At 41.2% G+C, this 25,560-nt stretch overlaps 2 protein-coding genes across 7 annotated transcripts in view; one reads left to right on the top strand and one right to left on the bottom strand.

Annotated features, from left to right (window-relative positions):
- LOC143786704 (small ribosomal subunit protein bS18m-like) overlaps nt 1-7,108 on the bottom strand; it is a 39,827-nt gene extending 32,719 nt beyond the window's left edge. The window contains exons 1-3 of one of the 2 annotated variants that reach the window (XM_077275791.1): nt 6,720-7,108; nt 2,526-2,563; nt 1,236-1,319 (exon numbers count right to left, since the gene is read on the bottom strand). In XM_077275791.1, coding sequence (XP_077131906.1) covers nt 1,236-1,319; nt 2,526-2,563; nt 6,720-6,807 — 210 coding nt within the window. In that variant the 5' untranslated portion in view covers nt 6,808-7,108. The remainder of the gene's footprint in view (nt 1-1,235; nt 1,320-2,525; nt 2,564-6,719) is intronic. The other variant, XM_077275790.1, reaches the window with a different exon arrangement.
- Nucleotides 7,109-7,128: 20 nt separating this feature from the next.
- The window catches only part of LOC143786482 (helicase POLQ-like), a 42,002-nt gene continuing 23,570 nt past the window's right edge, over nt 7,129-25,560 (top strand). The window contains exons 1-10 of one of the 5 annotated variants that reach the window (XM_077275770.1): nt 7,129-7,248; nt 9,565-10,076; nt 11,776-12,421; nt 13,953-14,131; nt 15,011-15,211; nt 16,703-16,775; nt 18,053-18,150; nt 20,732-20,830; nt 22,907-23,052; nt 23,226-23,465. In XM_077275770.1, the coding sequence (XP_077131885.1) occupies nt 9,882-10,076; nt 11,776-12,421; nt 13,953-14,131; nt 15,011-15,211; nt 16,703-16,775; nt 18,053-18,150; nt 20,732-20,830; nt 22,907-23,052; nt 23,226-23,465 (1,877 nt within the window). In that variant the 5' untranslated portion in view covers nt 7,129-7,248; nt 9,565-9,881. Of the gene's footprint in view, nt 7,249-7,393; nt 7,530-7,559; nt 7,834-9,564; nt 10,077-11,775; nt 12,422-13,952; nt 14,132-15,010; nt 15,212-16,702; nt 16,776-18,052; nt 18,151-20,731; nt 20,831-22,906; nt 23,053-23,225; nt 23,466-25,560 lie in introns of those variants that run through there. The other 4 variants (XM_077275773.1, XM_077275774.1, XM_077275771.1 and 1 more) reach the window with 4 other exon arrangements.

The raw sequence follows: 25,560 nt of genomic DNA, 5'->3' as shown, positions 1-25,560 counted from the left end.
CACCTGACCCCAGATCACGAAAAGTGGTGACACTATGGGTATCGGAAAATTGCCCCATTTTAGCAAACTTTGTAATTTTTTATCACCACTTAGATAAAAATTAACCTAGACATGTTTGGTGTCTATGAACTCGTAATGACCTAGAGAATCATAATGGCTGGTCAGTTATAGCATTAAGTGAACCTAGCAAAAAAAAAACAAAAAACAAACAAGTGTGGGATTGCACTTTTTTGCAATTTCACCGCACTTTGAATTTTTTCCCGTTTTCAACTACACGACATGGTAAAACGAATGATGTTGTTCGAAAGTACAACTTGTCCTGCAAAAAATAAGCCCTCACATGGCCATATTGACGGAAAAATAATAAAAAAATATATGGCTCTGGGAAGGAGGGGAGCGAAAAATGAAAATGCAAAATCGAAAAAAGCTCTGGTCATTAAGGGGTTAAGGATAGTACCCCTAAAGATACCCATATAACTTTTCTGCCAGTTTTCATGTATTATGCCTTTCTGCTTCATTACTTATTACAAGATTCCAGCTCTGCTGTCACAGCCATCACTTCCTCTTCAGAATCCTCTGCTCCCTTCTGACTACATTTCCCCAATACCCCTTGTACTGGGCTGCAAGCCAGCAGTGAGCACACAGTCTATAAACCACCTAAGCTCATCCCCCAGCGCCACACACAGCCTCAGCACGATCTCCTATAATGAACACTGAAATAGAAATCATGTGCTAAGCACCAGATCCGCAGCCCTGGTACTAAAGATTATTCCCTTACTCCCTCTCATTGACTTATAGATGGATGAGGAGAAAAATATGAATAGATTCCTAGTATAAGGGGAATACAGCGGGGTTATATATACACATTACACAATGTGTATGCAGTGTGTGTACACACGCACACATACACCCCTTGTTGAATACATACATATATAAGAAAGATCCTGGTCTGCAGCTACATGCATAAGAGCGGCGTGAGCTCTGCGGAATGAGGCCCCACCCACGAGCATAATAAGCTCCACCCACCCATCAGATTCCAGAGCCAGGAACTCAGAAAGATTTTGAGATGACATTACAGGAAGTCAGCCAGAGATCAGGCACCAGAAGAGCAGCTCAGGTCACAGACGTATTTAACAAAGCAAGATATTTATTGAAATGCTTATCTATGGCAGTTAGTTCACATGAAAGGAACAAGTAAAGTAGAGGCCAACCTTTTTAAGCTTGTAGACACATACCTGGGTATTCTTGTAATCTACTGAGATGCCACACAAGATACACCTCTTTGGAGGCTCTTTAAAAGGATTTTCCATTTTCTGTGGCTGTAATGAATAAAAAGTGACAAACACCAGTTATTTTTTAAATCCAATATGCAAGAAATAACTACTGAAAATTGTGTAGTAAATTAAAGCCAAATATTGCATTTAGATTCCTCTATACAAGCAAAAACATGAAGTCACGCAGGAATCGATCAAACTACCGTAAGTTAAAGTTCTCCCCAAGTTTCCCCCTTGCACTGCCCCCATACAGCAGCTAGGTGCCTAGGTGCCTCCATCATCCAGCAGATATTTCAGTCACACCTATGGCAAAGACCTCATGCAGATGTCCATTGGAGTACGCCTTAATAAATTTGCCCCACTTTTCCCTTTTTGACAAATTTCTGGCATAAATGATAGGATACCTGTCAGACTGTTTGGCTTTGCCCCTCCACCAAAAAAACCCTGCCCAGTGTTCTTGCTGATTTTCAATAGATGTGAGATAAGTAAAAAAGAAAAATCAAAATAGAGAGCACAAATCCTACTACTAGTAGTAATACAGCAAGTGTGGCATTGTCATAGGAGGCCATTTTTGCCACAAACTAGCCACATTACTACCAATACAGAGGGATAGGGATACAGAAATAGGTAGGATTCCTTTATACTAGAGTTGTCTTTGGGATTAGAAAAGAACTAAAAAAAATATAATGCCACTAGGCGGTGTGTGTGTTGCCATATTGTCTGTGTCAGCCACAAGTCCAGGCTTGAGCCTCTCACCACTGTCTGGATGGTGTCCCCATAGAGAGTAAGGGAAGAAAACACTGCAAAGTCATCTTTGTTTTCTTTTTGTGGCAGCTCTCTTTACAGGAACCAGTCTTGTGCAATTTCCTATACAATAAAACAAATGGTACACGGACACAAGCCTGCCAGATGGGAGGTCTAAAGAACACACTTTTGGTCTCGATCTAGCGAATGGCGAGCCATGGGAACGGCCCTGATGTATACTGTAGGCTCAGTACACAGTCGCCTGAAATAACAGCATCATAAGTACTACAAGCAAAATGCCACGGGGTTGTAAAAATTGCTACAAAATATGTGAATTTCCTGCCTGATGAGCACATCATTTCTGTCTCACAGGGCTAAGAAAGTAACCAACAATCATGCAGACGGGGGATGAGAGCAACAATTCGGTCTTAGGCTCCGCCATTAGAAAAAAAACAAAAAACACATTAATTAAACTACAATTCCACAGTACAAAAGTTTTATCTTTACCATATCTTCAAGTGCTGCTCGGTTACTGTCTGGGGTTACTAGGAAAAGAAATACATCAATCAATAAATGTCTGGTATTAGCAATGTTCTTAAGTCCAACTGACCGACTGCATCTATATCAGGATAGTTTTTTGTTTTTTGCATTCATTAATTTCATGGTCCATCATATCTTTTCATAGATTGGCGTTCCTGTCTTTGATACACAGTTCCAAAACCTCTCCTTCCCTTCAAATAGCCATTAAAAGTTAAATGATAAAATTATGGTTAATCGTGGCCGCCACTTGAGGAGGCGAATAGATCAAATAATCATAGAATGTTAGAGTTGGATGCAGGATTCACTAAGCCATCTCAGACAAATGTCTGTCCAGTCTTTGTGTGAAGACCTCCATTGAAGGAGAACTCATCACCTCTGGCGGCAGCCTGTTCCACTCATTGATCACCCTCACTGACAAAAAGCTTTTGCTAATATCCAATTTGTATCTTCTCCCTTTCAGTTTATTCCATTGCTTCTCGTGTTTCCATGTGCAAATGAGAATAAGGATGATCCCTCTACACTGTGACAGCCCTTCAGATAATATTTGTAGGCGGCTAATTAGTCTCCTCTTAGCTTTCTTTTTTGCAAGCTAAACATTTAACCGTTCCTCGTTGGATATACAAGTGCTTCTCACAAAATTAGAATATCATCAAAAAGTTAATTTATCTCAGTTCTTCAATACAAAAAGTGAAACTCATATATTACATAGAGTCATTACACAGTGATCTATTTCAAGTGTTTATTTCTGTTAATTTTGATGATTACGGATTACAGCCAATGAAAACCCAAAAGTCATTATCTCAGTAAATTACAATACTTTATAACACTAGCTTGGAAAATGATTTTTAAAGCCGAAATGTTGGCCTACTGAAATGTACGTTCAGTAAATGCCCTCAATACTTGGTCGGGGCTCCTTTTGCATCAATTACTGTATCAATGTGGCGTGTGGCATGGAGGCGATCAGCCTATGACACTGCTGAGGTGTTATGGAAGCCCAGGTTGTTTTGATTGCAGCCTTCAGCTCATCTGCATTGTTGGGTCTGGTGTCTCATCTTCCTCTTGACAATACACCATAGATTCTCTATGGGGTAAAGGTCAGGCGAGTTTGCTGGCCAATCAAGCACAGTGATACAGTCGTATTTAAACCAGGTATTGGTACTTTTGGCAGTGTGGACAGGTGCCAAGTCCTGCTGGAGAATGAAATTTCTATCTCCTAAAAGCTTGTCGGCAGACGGAAGCATGAAGTGCGCTAAAATTTCCTGGTAGACGGCTGCGCTGACTTTGGTCTTGAGAAAACACAGTGGACCTACACCAGCAGATAACATGACTCCCCAAACCATCACTGATTGTGGAAACTTCACACTAGACCTCCAGCAGCTTGGATTGTGGCCTCTCCACTCTTCCTCCAGACTCTGGGACCTTGATTTCCAAATGAAATGCAAAAAAACCCACCACGGACCACTGAGTAACAGTCCAGTTCTTTTTCTCATTAGCCCAGGTAAGACACTTCTGGCATTGTCTATTGGTCAAGAGTGGCTTGACACAAGGAATGCGACACTTGTAGCCCATGTCATGGATACATCTGTGTGTGGTGGCTCTTTAAGCAATGACTAGCAGCAGTCCACACTTTGTGAAGCTCAACTGAAAAACAAATTTTTGAATGGCCTTTTTTTAATAATCCTTTCAAGGCTGCGGTTATCCCGGTTGCTTGCGCACCTTTTTCTACCACACTTTTTCCTTCCACTCAACTTTCCATTAATATGCTTGGATACAGCACTGTGTGAACAGCCAGCTTCTTTAGCAATGACCTTTTGTGGCTTACCCTCCTTGTGGAGTGTGTCAGTGACTGCCTTCTGGACACCTGTCAAGTCAGCAGCCTTCCCCATGATTGTGGAGACTACTGAAACAGACTAAGGAACCTTTTTTAATGGTTAGGAAGCCTTTGCAGATGTTTTTTGTTAGTTTTTCTTATTTACTGAGATGATTTTTGGATTTTCATTGGCTGTCAGCCATAATCATCAACATTAACAGAAATAAACACTTGAAATAGATCACTGTTTGTAATGACTCTATATAATATATGAGTTTCACTTTTTGTATTGAAGAACAGAAATAAATTAAGTTTTTGATGATATTCAAATTTTGTGAGAAGCACCTGTACTCTGCCGTCTGCTCACCATTCTGGTCGCTCTTCTCTGAACTTGCTCCAGTTTTTTAATGTCTTTTTTAAAATGTGGTGCCCAGAAAGGGATACAGTATTCCAGATATGGCCTGAACAAGGAGGAGTAGAGAGGGATAATTACATCATGTGATCTATACTGTAGGCTTATCTTAATACAAGGATGCACAACGCCAGTCCTCAAGGACCACCAACAGTGTATGTTTTCAGGATTTCCTTAAGTGTTGCACAGGTGATAATTTGCACTTTGTTTGTGCAATGCTAAGGAAATCCTGAAAACATGCACTGTTGGTGGTTCTAAAGGCCTATAGTTGGGCATCCCTATTGTAATACATCCTAGAACTGTGTTTGCCTTTTTTGCTGCTGCATCACAGCACAAGTCTTTTTCACACGTGCTGTTGCTTAGTTCTATTCCTCCTATTGTTTAGATTTAATTTTTGTTTTTCTAGCCCAGATGTAGAATCTTGCATTTCTCCCTGACAAATACCATTCTATTAGTTGCTGCCCATTGTTCAAGCTTATCTAGATCCTAGTCTTCTCTAGTGTTAGCTATCCATCCTACCTTCGCATCGTCTTTACATTTGATTAATTTACCTTCAGTTCCTTTACTTAGATCATTGTTCAAATAACAAATGTTATGGCCATGTTTGAACTGAAAATATTTGGGGAAAATATGCAACAATTTCCCATCAGAACTGACATAATGCAGATTTTATAAACCCTGCACCACAAATCAATTTCTCAGAAGAAAATAACTGTGGTCTGTGGATGAGATTTGTTGACGCCTCATCCATTTCGCTGCTATAGTAATATACTGCTGTGGTTCCCCCCTTTCCTCCCCAGACGTAAAATTTGTGAACATGGATATGTGGACATACCCTAAGGCCTCATTCAGACATCGCTGTATTTTTAATAGTAAGTAAAAACACTTGGACCGTTGTTCATCAGTATTGGTCACTTTTTTGAGTTTCATCAGCGATTTCTATTTTGTATGAAAAAAATAAATACATTGCAAAGCTTCTCCCATAACCTGCAGTGCTAATGATGGATTATACACTCATACAATCCGTGTGCTGTCCACCATCTTTATGGACCCGTAGGGGTCATTTTGACGCATGATGTAAACCAGACAACTCTCAGTTATGTTTTGGAAAACACACAAAAAAACATGGAAACGTGAACAGACCTCTAGATTATAATGGACACATGTTGTCTGAAACATGTAAATAGAATACTGATGGGAAAACAGGAGTCTGAGTGAGGCCTAACAGTCACAGATCAGAAAATCACACATGTGCGATAGAGATCTTCTTGGAGGCCAAGTAATGGGCTACCCCAGACTATTATGGGAGGGAATATTAGTGCCAATCAATTGGGAGGACCCGGTCCAGTGGCCACATCAATGGTAGCCCCGAGAACCAGGGCTGTGGAGTCGGTAAGCCAAACCTCCACCTGCTCAATTACCCTGACTCCGACCCCACAGCACTAGTCACTACTGAGCATGTGCATAAAGTGCAGCACAGATTCATCTCAGCTAAAAGCCCTGAACCTTAGATCAGGAACAGGACAGACATTTCTAGGACATTTCATTCATAACGTTCCAAATTCTTATGAAAACACAGCACGTCCTGCATTAGATATTCGAGGAGTCAGTCCATTTTATACCGCCTCCTACCTCCCGGGAGCCATGGCCCTTTTTATGAGCAGAACTGGCGAGTTGTACGTTACGCCTCAACAATGATGTGACGGGCTGGCTACCCATCAAGGCGCTGTGAGCGCAGGGACGTGGCCCTCAGGTCTCCTCTACCGCAGCCACAGAATATGGCCGTGGCTGATGGACCAGACCCTGCCAGTCACTATTCCACGGGAGTCCATGACTGAAAATCCCCCCCATCATAGCCCTATGTAGACTGTCACTGCCATGTCCCCAGTGCATGCTGGGAGGTGTCCTGCCAGTGCCCCCCCGGTCTGCGGCTCCTTACCTGTGCTGTGCCCGGAGGAGGAGGTGCACAGTGCTGGCAGCCAATGTTGCCTCAGCGCAGCGCCCCGCCATGCCCTGACCACCAGCATCCTACCCCACACTGTATCCTGTGACCTGCAGAAGGAGAGGAAGCAGCTACGCTCCGTGTCCCGCCACCTCACCGGCCCGGCTCACAACACTGCCTCATGCATTACAGTTCCGGATTCTAGAAGTCACAGCCGCACGGGCCAAACATACTGCAGCCGGAGCTACTACGAATACCTGCACCCAGAGAGCGTGATTAACACGGGGAGGGCGAGTGAGCCGCTTATTACACCCGTACTGGGAGTTATGGTACAGTGTGGTGTGTGCCCTAATGAAACATGGCTGCCTGGCCTGCCTTACGTCATCAGTACGCTACGCGCCGCTGACATGGTCACTAGGAGCATGCGCCGTTCTGTAAAGATTCACATAATGTCTGGGGTGAGACTTGGGCGGACACACTTCGGAGAGACACGTTAGTGACCGAGACTTAACCGCAGGGATCTAAGGTGAGAGGTGATGGCTGCCGCAGACAATTACAGTGCAGAAAAATGGACGCTTTTGTTCCCTGTTATCAGCCAGTGAACAGCGTCCCTGTAGCGTCCTTTCTATAGGTGGGCTGTCATAGCTGGAGCTGTTGGCCGAGCTGTCCAACACTTGTGACCTGCCGGCTCCTACGGCGTCTTCTGTAGGACACTTTCTCATGGAAAGCCTCTGAGAGTCAGAACGAAGCCCAAAGTGACTTCCGGCAGGTCCCAGCGGAGGATACCTGATGTAGGGAAGTTCCCAGGTGACATGGAAAGAGCGAAACCCTCTGTATACGCACACTATTCATTGGTAATGGGGCGACAAAAACGCCAGAGGGGACGGCTGGAGATGCAGCATTCTACAGCCAGCCAATCACAGCGCTTGGTCATGAATATATGCAAATGAGCTCATGGGAAAAACAACCGACTTCTCAACGAATTTCTCCTAAATATTCAGCAGGGGCGGTCATTTTCTCAGCAGGGGCGATCATTTTCTCAGCAGGGGCGGTCATTTTCTCAGCAGGTCACTGTTGATTTTTTTTTTTTTTTTTTTAAAGTCTCCATAAGGTAAAAGTCTGTGCCATAACTGGCATATAAATAGAGAGGAGGCATGTGTATATATTGCCGGGCGCATGGGCCTGCGCCTGTAATCCTAGCCACCAAGGGAGGCTGAGTGTTGGATCGCTTGAGTCTAGGGGTTCTGGACTGCCTTGTGCTTATCCGTTCGGGGCCGCTGCACTAGTTCGGTATTTGTGACCCTGGGGGAATCAGAACTAACCAGAGTCCTAAAGTGGGAGGAGGCCGGCCCGGGACGGCCCAAGAGACCCCATGCCGATCGACGTGTGCAGCCGCGCCTGTGATAGCACCTACGGTGTAGCTCTACAACGCAGGGCAGCACTGGACAACACAGCGTGACATCCACTTTTCTTTATAGGCTGAACTGGATGGACAAATGTCTTTTTTCGGCCTTACTAACTATGTAACTGTGTGCGGTGGGACCAGGGATCATGGAGTGTCATGGCATCTATGAAGCTGCACCTTGTTAGGTGGAGATGGAGGTGTCATGTCATATATGAACTACACGATGAGAATCTGGAATTGCTTGCCTGAGGAGGTGGTGATGGCGAACTCAGTTGAGGGGTTCAAGAGAGGCCTGGATGTCTTCCTGGAGCAGAACAATATTGTATGATACAATTATTAGGTTCTGTAGAAGGACGTAGATCTGGGGATTTATTATGATGGAATATAGGCTGAACTGGATGGACAAATGTCTTTTTTCGGCCTTACTAACTATGTAACTGTGTTTTCTGTAGTGTTGGCTATGAATGACTCCTTAATAAGGTTGCCGGCTTATGGCTGTCATGATTATGTGACCTTATAATGAAGGATGTGGCAATTACCGCTGGATCCAGCATGTTATAGATAGGATTTAACTTCTTTTTTTTTTTTTCCTTTTTTAATAAGGTTACAATAATGATATAGTGCTGTACCTCCTTTATACATTTCCGTTGCCAGTTCATACCTGGCAGAACAAGCTGCTTCAGCCAGATCCGTCTCTTGGAGTGAAGCTGGTTGCAGTTGAAACTGGTGATATTAGGGTATGTGTCCACGTTCAGGATTTGGTCAGGATTTTATGCAGGTAAAATCCTGACCAAATCTGCACCTGAGGTCATTGGCAGGTCACCTGCGGTGTTCTTGCGTGTTTTGCTCATTGTAAGGACATGCTGCGTTCTTAAAAGACGCGCCGCATGTCCATTTTCGCGGGTCTGCCGCATGCATCTTTTAATGCATAGTGGAGACGGGATTTCATGAAATCCCCTCCACTATGCTGTAACATCTGGACGCTGCGTGTTTGACCCTGCGGCTCAACACAGCGTCAAACACGCAGCGTTTCCTGAACGTGGACACATACCCTTAGGGCTGTTGTGCAGGGACAAACTGTTAAGGGGTACAGCAGAGCTACAGTTCCTTAATTCTCTACCTCATTAGGGGTCTCAGAGGTCAGATCCTCAATGATCATAAAGTGATGGCGTGTCCTTGTGCTATGACATCACTTTATAAGCTAGAGATATCCTTTATTGTGCCCGTATGTTGATAATGTAAACTATAAGTAAGAATTAGGTAGTGAATAGCCGTTATTGTAGACTTTGGAATCCAAGTAGACCCTGCTGGAAGGCAACGGAAAATGTAATAGATGCCTCAAAAGAAAGCTCAGTAACAACCCTGGTTCCCTGAGTTTGTCTAACACTCCAATAGGTTTTTGTTCAGCTAATCACTGTCTTATTTTTCATTCTTTAGACATCTGCATTACCAAATCTGGGATAAACGAGCAAGTCTGCAGAATATTTCAAAACACAATAAAGTGTTCTATTCCCCTAGATTTATCTTCAGCCAAAAACCAAGAAACAGTGAATATAAACGTTTGATTTCTGTCAAATAACAATTCGTGTTTCTTTGGATTCCATCATTGGAGAATTTAAGAAAATAGAATAAACACATGACATTTAAATAACTGCAGGAAATTTCAAGATTGGATCTCATGTCTTTACTTGGGGACTTCAGTGAGTATTTGGGCAGACCTAATATCCAGCTCCTAGCATGGGCTACTTCACATTATGAGGATGGAAACTGGTGTCCTCAATGTCCAGAGACGACCACCGGTAAGGAAAAGAAATCTTTCTACGGGACACAGTCTTTACACACCGGTTAAGAAGAAGGCAAGTGGAAGTGAGGGAAAGAACATAACATCCGAATCCCATAACATGACAGATTGTTCTGCAGAGGTGAATACAATGTGTTCAGGCCAACAGGTAAGATATGGATGCGGGACAGAACAATAATTCCATTTATTCATTGTCGGTAAGAACCTATCCACTGAGAAATAGTAAATTCTTGACTAGCTGCAAGTAGGTAGTAAAGAAACACATGTTTTCTTCAAGATTCTTTGAACATTCCTGTAAGCAGAAGTTATGGAACATGACACACCTTAACATTTCTGCTCACACTATTAAAGCATTAATGTACTTTACTTGTTGTATGCTAGGCTTTACCAATCCCAACTCCCATTTATTTAAATGGAACTTTGTGCAGATTGTTGTCAGATTTCCAGCAGCAGTGTGGAAGGATTCATAGTGGTGTAGAGTCCTGGAAATGAGTGGCGTTCAGATCACTTACTTTCTAAAATGATCTTCCCATAGGTTATGGATGCTTAACAGAAGAACATCAGGACTTTACTATCTGCTGGAAATATAAAGGCATGTGCACAGAAGGTCTTTGAACGTCTTGAAGAAGCTCTAAAGAAATGTTAGAAAGCATTAATGTATGCCCAGCAAGCTGAGGAAGACTTTCTGTGCATATGGTCAAGCTTTTGAGCTACTTCTAACTGCTTCATGTTTCCAAAGATGAGAAATAGTTAAAAGAAGTGACCTGACCATTCTTCAGGCAGCTTTTGCTTGGAAGCCACTCGCTAATTCATCCATAGACGTAAAATATAAAACTCAGGCGGCTATAAAATTACTGCAAAGACACAAAAAAATACGCTTGAGACATAACACGGCCAATGTTTTTCTGAAGCGTTTTCTGCTTCTAAAAGATGCAACCAACTACGGACTTACATTCAAGGTAGCTGATAGAAGAGAACCATATGTGGGTTAAACAATGCATAAAGCTTTATTGAGTGAGTTCATTTTAAAATGCAGAAAAAGGCACAAAAGCAGTTTACAACAGTGTCCAGCAGGGAGGGGGGGTCTGATCCTAACACACTATACTCCTAAAAGTAATTTGTATGTATATTTATAGATTTACATAAAAGGACAATATATATAGCAAAGGTAACTAGGGAAGAATATGTATCACCAACAATTATTTTATATCCTGTTGATACGAAGTGATACAACTACAATCAAATTATAAATAAGATACTCCTGTAACCTTAATGCTAGATCAAATCAAATAAAAAAAGTGGTCATACTAAGGCGTGCCAGTATTGATGGAGGATATTATAAATATATGTATTAATCACAGCCTTAGTATAAATTCAGTTGGTTCCTAATGATGTATCATAGGACCAATGTGGGTTTAATGTATCCCATATTGCTAAATATACATATCCTGCAGCATTAATAGGTAAGCTGTAAATACATATAAAGAAAGTATGGCACTATACCTTAGTAAGAACATCCACACACAACAGAGTATACTGCTAGGATAAGTCAAGTCTTCTACCCCCAATGTCCCCAGAAGAAGCTCCGGGCAAAACGCGCGTCGGGGTGAAGGGGGAAAGACTTGACTTATCCTAGCACCATACTCTGTTGTGTCACTAGAAGATACAATCAACTTGGGCTTATTGTGACTACTATTAAGAAGACATCACATGATAGTCAGGGAACAGTCGTAACTATTCTGCACAATCTATACAACTTTGTGTTTTCAGAGACTCTACATCTGTCACCTTTAAGCTCTTTAACATGCTTTATATATGTGATTCTTAGCAGTCTTTCTTTTCTTTAGGACTGTGGCAGCGATGACGACCTGTTTGGAGAATATGACAGCTTTGCCGAGGACCCATCTTTGCTAGCACAAATGGATTGCTTAGAAGAAAAGTGTAACCAGGAGGCTGCAAGCACTTTACCTCTTACTCAGAGACCTGACCCCTCTAACCAGTTTATGACACCCCTCAACCCCTCTAAATCCACTGTTCAAGATAAAGAGTTACTAAATCATCTGAAGAGAAATGTATTGCTTACGGAGGGAAATCAAGACTCCTGGGACTTATCTGATGATCTTCCTTGTTCGCAGCTCCTCTGTTATGAAGATGCAAATCCAAAATCTGTCACTGAACAAAATCTTAATGAGCGCAGCTCTGACAAAGCAAATCCTGTGTACACATCCATTGCTTCTTATATAAATGCAAAAGATGGAAAAACGAAAAGTCTGCGGGACAGTCTGAAGAACACACTGGCTGGAAATGCTAAAGCACATACCCCTCATATCTCCAGGACCAGGCAAATAAAAGAAACCATCATTATGGAGGAACTTGACGTTGCCCAAAAGACACTGGAGATGTCGTCTGAAATCGACTTGGGACCATTCTACGGTTTACCCAGCAAAGTCGCTGAACTTATTGAACACTATAGAGGCATTAAAAAACTTTATGGTAATTAAATACCTCGGTTTCGATGTCGCCACTAAACCAGAGCTGGAGCTAGATTTTCCTCCAACTAGGGCAAAAGTTAAATTGCCCTGTATCTAAATACCCAGATTAAGGCAAATTGGCTTGTTTGCACCCCCACCAGGTACCTGTGGCACATGCCCTGGTTGCCCACCCATACCAACGCCCCTGTAAAAACGACTGAATTCTATGACAAGTAAAATGTATGTTAGGGACTCCTAGCTTTGCTACTTTGATAGAAATCCTGAGAAATGTTTCCTCTGCTGTAAGCCTATCACTCCACATCCTGCATCGGTTAAAGGGATGAGTAAATCATTCTACTATTGTTGCCTAGCCTAAGCATTTTATTGTGGCTGATATGGCGACCGTTTTGCAATGGTTACACCGCTTTTATCTTATCAAGCATGTATGGGCCCCACCGTGCCCCCTGCTTATTGTGCTAGCTCACAGAGTTACTGGATTTTTTGTACATAACAAATTTTATTAGATAATTAAAATACATGATTGCACAATACATTATTTAAAAAAATATATGAATGAAATTAAGCATATATCTGTGTGAGGGGAACGGAGTGTGCAGAATGAAAGATCATGAGTAAAGGATGTATTACAAATATGTACTTGAAAAATTCAAAAATGTTATGTACACCTTTGGCTGGATCACGAATTTAATAACATGTAATTCAATAAAAAAAGGAAATACAGTTCATTATCAATAAAGTGTAATATATAGTTGATGGTAACAAATAGAACTATGAGAGAACATAAAACACAACTAGTGATGAGCGAGTATACTCGGTGATCTCCGAGTATTTGCTATTGCTCGGAGATACAGTTTTCGTCGCCTCAGCTGCATGATTTACAGCTGCTGGACAGGCTGAATACATGTGGGAATTCCCTAACAAACAGGCATTCCTCACATGTATTCAGCGTATCTGGAAGCCATGAATCATGCAGCTGAGGCGATGAAAACTATATCTCCGAGCAATAACAAATACTCGGAGACCACCCGAGCAACGAGTACACTCGCTCATCACTAAACACAACCAAAACCTAATATAGGGCCTAAAACCCTGGAAAAAGTACACCACAGTTCCCCTCACACCACTCTAACGTGTGGTTCGCTGTCGCTTCTTCAGGGAGTCTTTCTATTAGATTGTGGTTGTATTTTATGTACATACTTGTAATGCATCCTCTATTAATTATCTTCCATTCTGCACACTCCATTTCCCTCACACAGATATATGCTTAATTTTATTCATATATTTTTATATTCCGTTTTCTAATCGTGTTGTGCAATCATGTATTATGTTTTTCTGTTATAAATTATCTAATACAGTTTGCTATATACATTTTCCTTGAATACAACTTCTTTTTGGGCATTATATATATATATGTTTAGTATTCAGGTTTTTTAATATATTATCCCTTATTTTTGGTATTGCTTTTCTGTATAGGTTTTTTTTTTACTGGGTTTTCTACCTGCAGTAAAACATTTCTTTTTTTTTTTCTTCAGACTGGCAGCATACATGCCTAACTTTGGAATCCCTACGACAGCGGAAAAACTTGATTTACTCCTTACCAACAAGTGGCGGTAAAACTCTTGTTGCAGAAATTGTAATACTTCAAGAACTTCTGTGCAGAAAAAGGGACGTGCTGATGATCTTGCCTTACGTTGCTATTGTACAGGAGAAGGTCTGTTTTGTATAATTTTTAGCTGCTCTGTAAATCCCACAAGTCACATTTATATTAATCAGTGTAAGATTTCTGTATTACTGTATCAGTAAAGGAGTGCTAGACTGCCCCTTTTAGTTCTCCATTGAACTTGGTGTATTCTTCATCTGCTGCTGCAGTGTATTAATATAATGGCATTTACTTAGCTCTAGCAGCTTGTCATGTATCTTTGTAAGTGATCCTCGTAAGGCCACATTCACACGTTCAGTATTTGTAAGCCAAAACCAGGAGTGGAACAATCAGAGGAAAAGAATAATAGAGACACGTCACCACTTCTGTATTTATCACCCACTCCTGGTTTTGGCTTACAAATACTGAGGTAAAATACTGACCAAATACTGCTAGTGTGACGGCAGCCTATATCTTAAAACTGTTGCTTTAGCCTGGACTATACATCTACCCAAAGTGTGATACAACTTGTTGCTGTTCCCAGGATATGGGACGATGTATAATAACACAATTCTACGAAAAATCTGGTTTTCAATGTTTGGATAGAGTTTAAAGGGGTATTCCCAACTTGTGTATTTATGGAATATCCTCAGGATATGCTGCAGATGTAGATCCCACCAATGGGCCCTTCTTTCATCTTTAGAACAAGTCATCGTCAATGATGCGGTCAATGGAGAGTCAATAGGAATTCCCATACAAAGCAACATAGGAGTTCCCACAGCTTCATGGCGCATCAATGCTCCGTTAATAGGGTCAATATCAACATGTAGCATCCAATTATGGCATATCCTGTAGATACTGCATACAAATGAGATGGAAATACCCATTTAACCGTAAGTAGGCTGGTGCTTTACCGACAGATACTGCATAGTATTGCATTTGCTTCCCAAGGTTCGTGGCTTGTCCAGTTTTGGAGTAGACCTTGAGTTTTTGATAGAGGAGTATGCTGGCAGCAAAGGAAGATTTCCGCCAATAAAAAGGAGAACCAAAAAGTCCTTGTACATTGCAACAATTGAAAAAGGTCACAGTCTTGTCAATTCGTTGATTGAAACTGAGCGAATCAGTGACTTGGGTCTGGTCGTCGTTGATGAGGTAAGTCCCCTTTTTGTACCGATGTAGTGGGCTACCCTAAGCATTGTGCCGAGGACGCACTCTGCAGCTGACATTCTGCATACACAGTATACTGACTCTTCCACTGCTTAATAGGGTCATCCTTTCAGTTTAAGGATTATTAGGAAAATAACAAATCTCAATACCTAAACCAAAAACATCCAGTTTTTTGCCCAAAGAAGGATATGCATCCCAGTGTGTTCACCTATGGATGTGAGAGATTGCTCCTCATTTGTTCGTTAGTTCGTTCATTTATTCATAATTTGCATAGAATGGACTTCGGCATGGATTAAAGTGAATCTGTCAGTATGTCCTTAGGCGTCTATATGGGCAGGTAGGTCATAATAAGCTGAATAAAATGACACCTTGACATCTGCGACCTGATGGATATTCCAGAGAAATCCTTGTTTTTCTTATAATGTGTAAATGAGCTATTCAGAACTATGGGCCGGACATAGATCTCACCGACAATCTGTATCCAAAGCTCATGTTACATAAAAGATGTCGTTACCAGTGTGAAATATGTAATAACTGACACTCTGACCTCCTGACTTGCATGTCTTTTTCGCTAACTACATAGAGCTCAATAAGCTCTGTGCAGTGAACAGAATCAGCGACCCTGCCGATTCTTATGTAGGACCTGGTGACAACATATCGGCATAGTAGAGTGGACCTAGATCAGCTCTACCAGTTAGCACAGCAGAACTCCTAATAATTCCCCAGTTACAGGAGGGAAAAAAAAATACAAAATTCCACAGATCTTTTGATTGAGGGGCAAATTATGTAAAAAAAAATACTTCATAAGTATTTTTTATCTGCAAAAAAAATGAAATAAAAAAAATCTGACAAAAAAAAATAAAATCTTTTATTATGATATAAAAGCACACTCCTGTTTTAAAAAAAAAATTGTAAGAAAACCTACCAGGGAGATTTATTTCTAAACTTTTTTTCAGCTTTTTAGGCCTCTTTCAAATACGTTTTTCACAAATCTATTGTAGGTTGATGTGTCCATGCCCCTGTTTGTTGTCATGGACACAGTCCCCCCCCCAAAAAAAACAACAAATCACGTAGATCTTTTCAACGTCTGAATGACGTCTTCGTATCACCCATAATCTGTAGTACGGTTAAATTGAAAAATAAAATTAAGTCTTGGGTGGGAAAATAAACAATCAAAATAATGTGGCTGCATAAGTATGTACAGTTTTAAACTAATATTTTGTTGTAGCACTGCCTGAATTCTGACAGTGTTCAGTCTTTTTGGGCCGGATTCTCTCAGTATGGCACATCCAGAATTGGCAATCTGTGCCCACTCTCTTCCTTGTAGTAGGCTCGGCTCCATACATCCGCATTGGACCTGTGCCATACATATAGGGTGGATGTCGGGAGGGAGTCCAGACTCTTCTAAGTCTAACTAACTCTCTTGTGAGTATTTCTATATTATGTATGAAATGTCTTTTGTTTTTTTCCTCTTAGCTGCATATGCTCAGCGAAGGAAGTCGCGGTGCAATATTAGAAATGACTCTTGCTAAGATTCTGTACACAAGTGGTAAGTTGTCCGAACCTCTCCACAGTGAGAAGTCCTTTGGGGTGGTGGCCTGTAGTGGTTAGTAACTACCAAAAGTGGTCCAAGGAAGAGCAGCTGGTGAATGAGGAGCAGGGTTCTGGCCAACAAATCCTCATTATTGTGCACATGGGGAGTGAACGCTAATTTGTGTGGTCGGATTCTACAGAAGAGTTACTGTATCTTATGCATTCAATATTAACAAAAGGAATCGGCACTCACTTCTTAGAAAAGGTTAATGTCCTTTTATTCCATGTGGCAGGACAATCCTTTGACATGCAGAGGGAGCGGGGAAGTGAAGGGGGACAACAACCGTTTTTTGCGCCCATCCCAGCCCTTCTGCTGGTCCAAACCAAATTATTTTTTTTCTCACTTTTTGCAGTGACTGTATCATAAATTGCTCATAAATGAAAGTTTATGTTGATAAAAAGGTGTCTGATTAGTCCCATACACAGAACGTTGATTAACGAACTTGAGCAGCGCTGGCTATTTTGAGAACTGGTAACGTTTCTCCTTGTGGAAAGTGACATGCCAAGATGAGGAGACTTTTAAGCCACAATGCTCCTCTGGGAAATATGCAAATTGTCACTTCAGAGAGGAAGAAGACTAGAACTCTAGTGCCACCTATAGGAAGTAGCAATCCTAATAGTCAATATCGACTCTCTAACGAGCCTTGTCACATGACTTGGAGCAGGGGTGGAATCGCCATTGATGCAACCTGTACAGCCACACAGGGGCCCAGATGGTAATAGGGGCATCTACTAACTGCAAAGCAGCTCTTGTAACATACACGTCCCACTATGATGTAATCCTGGTCGCTGTATATCAATAGGTAGGCTTACCCTTTACACAATGCTTCTATGGTAGGAAACAGCGCCTGAAGACATAAATCCTAAACACTGAAGAATAATACTTCCTAATGGATGCTTGGCAATAACGCACTATAAATGTCATAATTCAGCTCTAGCTTTCCTGAAGAACATAGCAACCATAGGTTAGCCATATGAAACTTTCCGTTAACTCCAGTGGATATGCTCTCATATGTTGTAATGTGAGAAGCTTACATGGATGTATCTTGTGAAAAGAACTTTGTAATAAGGTTTGACAACCTTTGGGAGAGCTATCGGAAAGATTTTTATGCTCTGAATTTTTTTTTTTTCTGATTTTCCCTTTTGTCACTTTTATAATAGAAGAGAGCTTTTCCTAAATGAGACTACGAGCTAAAATGCTGATAATCTACTTGTTTGGCTGCTCTTTTACAGAAAGCACACAGATCATTGGAATGAGTGCAACATTAAACAATGTGGGTGAGCTGCAACAGTTCCTGAAGGCCGAATTTTATACTGACAACTTCAGACCTGTAAGCGGTTTCATTGATATGTAGTGTGTATATAAATATATAATCTCATGTACTTCTTCTTTTTTGGAATATTGCTTTTGATTATTTATTTAGTATATAATTTTCCTTTTAAAAGGGTTTTACTTTTTTTTTTTTTTTTTTTAAAGGGGGCCCAAAATGATTCCTGTGATGTAAAATATCAACGAAAGACAGTATTTAAAGCCCCTCCCTGACGTATCGCCACCTGTCTTTATTTTACATGACAGCAATTATATGGGGATAATTTTCTAAAAGTGGGAAACTCCATAACATTTTTTCCCCATTTTGTAAGGGTAGGGGCGCTATATAAAGTAAAGAAATAAGTGTTCTGAAGGTCCACCACTCCTGCAATTGCCACTATATAATACTGCATTATCCACGCAGCAGCTGTCAAGCCTTATTTTCTTTCCTTGGCGTGTGGCCAATTCTTTTGGATGCAAATGAGAGAAAAGGCTACATCCACTCCTGGCTTTGTTTAAAAAAAAAAAAGAAAATCCGATAACTGGGCAAAAAGTATTAGGGTACTGTCACACAGTGCAATTTTGATCGCTACGACGGTACGATTCGTGACGGTCTAGCGATATCGTTACGATATCGCAGTGTCTGACACGCAGCAGCGATCAGGGACCCTGCTGAGAATCGTACGTCGTAGCAGATCGTTTGAAACTTTCTTTCGTCGTTGGATCTCCCGCTGTCATCGCTGGATCGTTGTGTGTGACAGCGATCCAGTGATGCGCTCTGACTGTCTGCCGGCCGGAAAGTGAGAGCAGATCACAGCGGTGACGTCACTGCTGTGCTGTGCTCTCACTGTACGGCGGCACTGTCAGAGCAGGAAGCAGACGGCAAGGGACCTGACGGACATCAGATGGTGAGCATGTACGGTTTGTTTTTTTTTACTTTTACGCTGGTAACCACGGTAAACATCGGGTTACTAAGCGCGGCCCTGCGCTTAGTAACCCGATGTTTACCCTGGTTACCCGGGGACTTCGGCATCGCTCCAGCGCCGTGATTGCAACGTGTGACCGCAGTCTACGACGCTGGAGCGATAATCATACAACGCTGCGACGTCACGAATCGTGCCGTCGTAGCGATCAAAATTGCACTGTGTGACAGTACCCTTAAATCTTTTTACTAACAGCTAAACCATCCAATCAAAGAAGCTGGAGACCTCCATTAAAGTAATAGACAAATCTTTATTAAATACAATAACAATTAATTAAAACATAAAAGTTAGAAGGTAATACATGATTGGACAACACATGGTACACTTAGGTAAGAAACGGTATCAATAATAACACAAGAATTTTTATTGCATAATTATTCTCCAAAAACGCCATCTTCATTGTGTAAATACGAGCTTTATATGATGTATACCAACGTGGATTTATTAATAACATTCCAGAATAGAAAAGGAAGGAAAAGGCACGTTTATACATCTCTCTAATTGTACTCCATAATGGACCTTTCCAGCCTAAGAATATATCACATCTGTCTGCTTTAGGCTATGTGCACACGTCAGGATTTTCTGCAGAATTTTTCTGAACAAAACCAGACTTTTTCTGCAGGAAATGCGCATGCGTTTTTTTCCGGAGCTTCCCATTGCATTAAATAGCGGCAAAAACGCGAAAAATCCGCAAAATTAATGAACATGCTGCGTTTTTTACCGCGATAAATTTTTTTCCGCGGGAAAAAACCCCATCATGTGCACAAAAATAGCAGAATGCATTAAAAATGATGGGATGCTTATGTATGCATTTTTTAAGCGTTTTTACCGTGGAAAACGGCCAAAAAAAACCCGCGAAAAATCCTGTGCACATAGCCTTACTTGTGCTGGTTATCAAAAGTAGGGGGAGACCCCACATCAGTTTTTTCAATTATTTATTCGCATAATACAAGTACAGTAAAATACGCAGGCAATGCACTAATTAGATCTATCTGTCTATCTTTGCACATCTGACACCTAAAAATCTTGCTATTTCTATTCTGGTGTCAAACGGACGGTGCACACGGGTCACACTTTGTAATCCGTGTGCTGGACGTATTGAAAGACATGCTGCTGAAAAAAAAGGAACATGTCCACGGGTAGGCCTCGCTGACATCCCCGTAGATTTTAAAGGATCCATTGTCACCACACGTAGCGGACACAATGAATGAAAGAGGCCTTTAGCACAGCAATCTATTAGGCCTTGTATTACACCACTTCATATGAGATCACATTTCATCTATCAGTCACCTCAACTCACAGATAGTCAGTGTCTTCAACAGCCAGGTGATTGACTGGATAGGACGCCATCTTATTTGGTCCTGGTGGGAACCCTAGAGCAGTGCTGCGGGAGAAATAGTGGTTTAAAATGGTGCCATTTATTGCTTTATTTTATCTTTTCCTGTGACAAAGCCCTAAAAAACCCTTCAGTCAGATTATGGTATGAAAATGGTGGTAAGAAATCCGCTCAAAAACCAACAGATGTTGTCCATGGGCACAATCGACCCCATTACTGCAAGACAGTAGTCATAGCCGCCATGGATATAAAATGTTAGTAATTCACCCTTTACTTTTTACCAGGTTGAATTAAAAGAGTTTGTAAAATTAAGAGACAGTATATATGAAGTTGACAATAAATCAGAGAACAACTTTACATTATCACGGCTGCTGAACTACAAGGTAAATCACTTTTTTTTTTTATATAATTTATTTATCACCCACATTCATTAGAACTAATGATGTGCGAACGTGATCGGATTAGGTGCCACCCGAGTGTCTTTGTCGTGCTCAAAAAATATGTTTGATTCCCGCGGCTGCATGTCTCTCGGCTGTTTGACATCCGCAGCACATATGCAGGGATTGCCTGTTTGTTAGGGAATCCCCGCATGTGTTATGGCTGTCAAACGGCCGCAGACATTCAGCCACGGGGACTCGAACATATTATTCTTGGATAACATCTTATCCAAGCATGTTCGTTCATAATTAGAACAAATTGCCCATGGTGCCAAATGCAACCCATTAGTGTTCGGAAGAGAAGCTACAATGCTATCATGGATTCATCTAATGATGGGTTACGGAAGCACTTGACACTAAATTTTTCAGAGCTGCAAGACTTTGTTTCTCCGACTCTTCATTGGGAGACACAGGAAATCTTTATCCATGGTTTATATCTTAGATTAAAAAAAGTTGGCTCCTCCCCTACCAACACCCAGATGTTCAATCCACAATTCTGAAAGCTTCAAGACTTCCTGATTTTGTTGGTCAGACTAGGATCAAGGCCCAAAGGTCTTGGATGTCACATTTTGATATTTTCATTTGTAAGGTCTCTTTTTAATTTTAGCATTACGGTCTTAAGCCAGGGTAGGCCCCTAGGGGCCATGTCCCTGACTTAACTGTAATTTTGCAGAAGAACCTGACTTCTAAGCCTCAGGTCAGGAATTACGCCAGGGCAGGGCAAACTTGGGACCAACGTTTTGGCCACCTTGGATCAATGGAACCCCAATCTGTTCTTGACTGCCCTTTTAGTCCTTTCCTTTTGTACCGATTTAAAGACATCTCTACGCTCCAGCTTGCTAGCAAGGTGTTGTTTTTCTTTTGGCGATCTCATCCATCAGGCCACTCTGCCCTCGCCTTTCACTCTTTCTCGGGACAGGGTTGTTTTGTGTCTGGCACCATCCATTCTCCCTAATGTGTTGTCTACCTCCAATCTTAATGAAGAGATTGCTTTCCTTCTTTATGCCCTTTTGCCTTTTATCTCTTTGAGACATTATTACACTGATGTGGATGTCTTTCCCAGCTCCATTCAGACTTTCAAATGCTTTGCTTGTCATCCAGGTAGGCCTTTGCAGAGGTCCGACAGCCTCCAGGGCTGCTATTGCCTTCTGGTTTCAATATACTATTGCAGAAGATATGGCTAAGCTAAGGCTCCACCGGTGTCGTAGAAGACTCCTGGGCCATACGCCTCCTGGCATCTGTTCTCTTCCGTAGGACCGCTACTTAGTCTTCAGGCCACATCTTTCCAGAGCTCTTAGTTATTCTTTGACGGATGCAAGTCTTTGCAAAGGGTACTTGAAGAGTCATTCACTCTGTTGCTAACCTGAGGGATTGCTATTCCTCTTTCTACAAATTATTAGTTTTACCACTCAAGGGACTGCTTTGTGATGTGCCATGGTTTCCTGCGTCCTCCCAATGAAGCATCTGCAAAAAGAGGATTTTAGTTACTCACATATAATCTCTTGTCGTACCCTTCATTGAGGCACAAAACACCCTCCCTTGGTGATCTTTGTTTTGCTTCAGCTCCTTTTGCACTAGGTGAATAGCTGAGTGTAGATGGGGAAGAGACTTTTTTTTTTTTTTTTTTTTTATATTAAAGTGTAGATTTAATGTCAGCCTCCAAATAGCAGTAGATTTCCCATTACGCTAATTACAACAGATATTTTACAGTGAGTACCAAAAATCCTCTTTATTCAGTATAGCATTTTCTGGGATTGGTTTACTTCATACTTGAGATTTATTTAGAGACTGATGTCAGATTGCAGTTTTAACTGTTTTATTACAATTACGGTACCTTTAAAACTGCATGAAGATGCCGCGGCTTTAAAAATTCAGTAACAGTTTGGGATGAGTGGGCGGCTGGGGGTTATTTTTTAGTTTTTTTGTAATTTGCACAATTGCAAAGGGGTAATTTTTTTGGGTAAGCAAATAAAAGATATAGTTCTTATTACTTTAATATTCTATATTATTTCTTTTCATTAGTATTCAAGTAACATGCTTAGAATAGATCCTGATCACATCATTGCCCTGGTGACTGAGGTCATTCCTAATCAGTCCTGTCTGGTCTTCTGTCCTACCAAAAGGAACTGTGAAAATGTTGCAGAAATGATTTGCAAATACCTCAACAAGTAAGATTTTCCTTCCTAAACATCTTTGATAACGTAAATCTGCCACTATAGAAGATTTAAATAGTTTATTCTTGTATGACCTCAATAACTACCGTACTTCTTGAAAGATTTGTTCATTGTAAACCTTTTTTTTTTCTGCATGATTATGAATTGAATTTGCCCATGTAATGAAGAGCATACTTGAGTCACAGAGAAGCCGAAAAGAAAGCACTGATTGACGACTTGAGGAATACCGGCAATGGCATCATGTGCTCAGTGTTGAAGCGTACCATTCCCTTCGGTATTGCTTACCATCACAGTGGGCTGACCAGTGATGAGAGGAAATTGGTGGAAGAAGCCTATTCTTCAGGAGTTCTGTGCCTCCTTACCTGCACTTCTACCTTAGCAGCTGGGGTGAATTTACCTGCCAGAAGGTCGGTGCTAGCCAATTTCACGATTTACTTCATTGAAAAATGTAAAGGAAACTTGTCAGCATGTGTTTACTTATTTGTCCCCAATAAAAATGAGACATTTTTGTAGAGATTCACTGTGTCAGTCATGAAAAATTTAGCGAAGAAGCTGTATGTAAATTGGACTGGAAGTGCACTGAGGGCGAGGCCATGCACTTAGAAGACACGCCCTCAGCGCAGTCCAGTGTGATTTGCATATGGCTTCTGTGATAGATTTGTCATGATTGGCACATCAGATCTCTATCATTTTTAGTGGGGATATGTGCCTGTACAGTCTTACTATACACTTCCATATGTAAGGAATTTCCTGACCGCTTCCCTTTAAAAGAGTAAAGTAGTGTGAGTGTATTAATATACTCCCCTACTGCTGCTCTCTCAAGATCAAGCATCGTTCTCCTTCACTTCTCGGAAATGTCATCCCTCTGCAGACTCTTCAGGTCCCACTGCACTTTGCATGACCCGGAAGTGGCTTTTGCTATATAAGTCTAGAGGGCGTCAGAGCGAGGCTTTTTAGGCCTGCATTGTAAAAGATGCATAGAGTGACCCGGCTTGTTGCATTTGTGGTGACATCACTGAGAAGAGGAGCAGAAGGGCGCTGGAGTCCGGAGAGAGCAGCGGTAGGTGTGCATATTAATACACTCACAATACACTACGTACACACATCCACCTATATTTTTTATATTAAATGTGCTTCTTTAAAAGGGATGTACAGTGCCTTGAAAATGTATTCCTACCTCGTGTCCTTTTCCACACTACTCCTGTAAGCTTAAATGTATTTTCTTCCGATTTTATGTGATGTACCAACACAAAGTAGCAAGTATTTGTGAAGTGTAAAGGAAATGAAACATGCATTTCTAAATATTTGAAAAATTGAAATCTTAAAATTATGTGATTTGTATTCAGTTACACTTAGTCTATACTTTGTAGGACCACCAATCACTGCAATTACTGCGGCAAGTCTTTTGGGTATGTATCTACCAGCTTTGCACATCTAGAAACTAATTGCTGGAAAGTGAACCTATGCCCCAGACTCAAGATTTTTGCAGCATCTAACAGGTTTTCTTTTCGGATTTCCCTGTATTTAGCTCCATCCAACTTCCCATCAACTCTGACAAGCTTTCCTGTCCCTGCTGAAGAAAAGCATCCACAGAACATGATGCTGCCAGCCTGCCACCACCATGTTTGACGGTGGGGATGGTGTTTTTAGGGTGATGATCAGTGTTAGTTTTCCACCACACATAGCATTTAGTCCAATATCTTCTACTGTGGTCTTGTCTGACCAAAGCACCGTCTCCCACATGCTAGCTGGGTCCTCTACATGGCTTTTCTCAAACGGCAAACGTGACTTCCTATGGCTTGCTTTAAAAAATAACTTTATTATTGCTACTCTTCCATAATGGCCTGATTTGTGGAGTATATGACTAATAGTTGTCCTCTGGACATATTGTCCTACCTGAGCCATGGATCTCTGTAGCTCCTTTAAAGTGACTTTGAGCCTGTTGGCTGTTAAATCTTATTAGTGCTTTCTATGCTTGGATACTTCTATGTTCCTTCCATTTTTGTATATTGAATTGAACAATGATCTGTGCGATGTTCAGAGTTTGGTCTATTTTTTTTTATAACCTAATCCTCTTCCCCACAACTTTATCCCTGACCTGTCTGGTGTGTTCCTGGTACTGTTTTCATGGTGCTGTTTGATTCAATATATTCTCAAATAAACCTCTGAAGGCTTCACAGAACAGCTGTTATTATACTGAGAATAAATTGCACACATGTGAATTCAATTTACTAATTATGTGACTTATCGAGGCAGTTTCATGTAGGAGTATCAGGGGGCTGTATACAAATGCAGGTCACAATTTTCAGATTTATATTTTTTGAATAATTACAAAACTGAGTATCATTTCCTTTACACCTCACAGAAATGTATTACTTTGTGTTGGTATCTCATACACAATCAAAATAAAATACATTTCAGTTTTGGGGTGTAATGTGAACAAAAAAAAAGTGGAAAAGTTCACGGGGTATGAATACTTTTTCAATGTACTGTAATGTAATA

Source organism: Ranitomeya variabilis, chromosome 1, assembly GCF_051348905.1.
Source record: "Ranitomeya variabilis isolate aRanVar5 chromosome 1, aRanVar5.hap1, whole genome shotgun sequence".
Lineage (NCBI taxonomy): Eukaryota > Metazoa > Chordata > Amphibia > Anura > Dendrobatidae > Ranitomeya > Ranitomeya variabilis.
The sequence above is the reverse complement of the archived record's forward strand: the minus strand, read 5'-3'. Positions and strand labels throughout refer to the sequence as shown.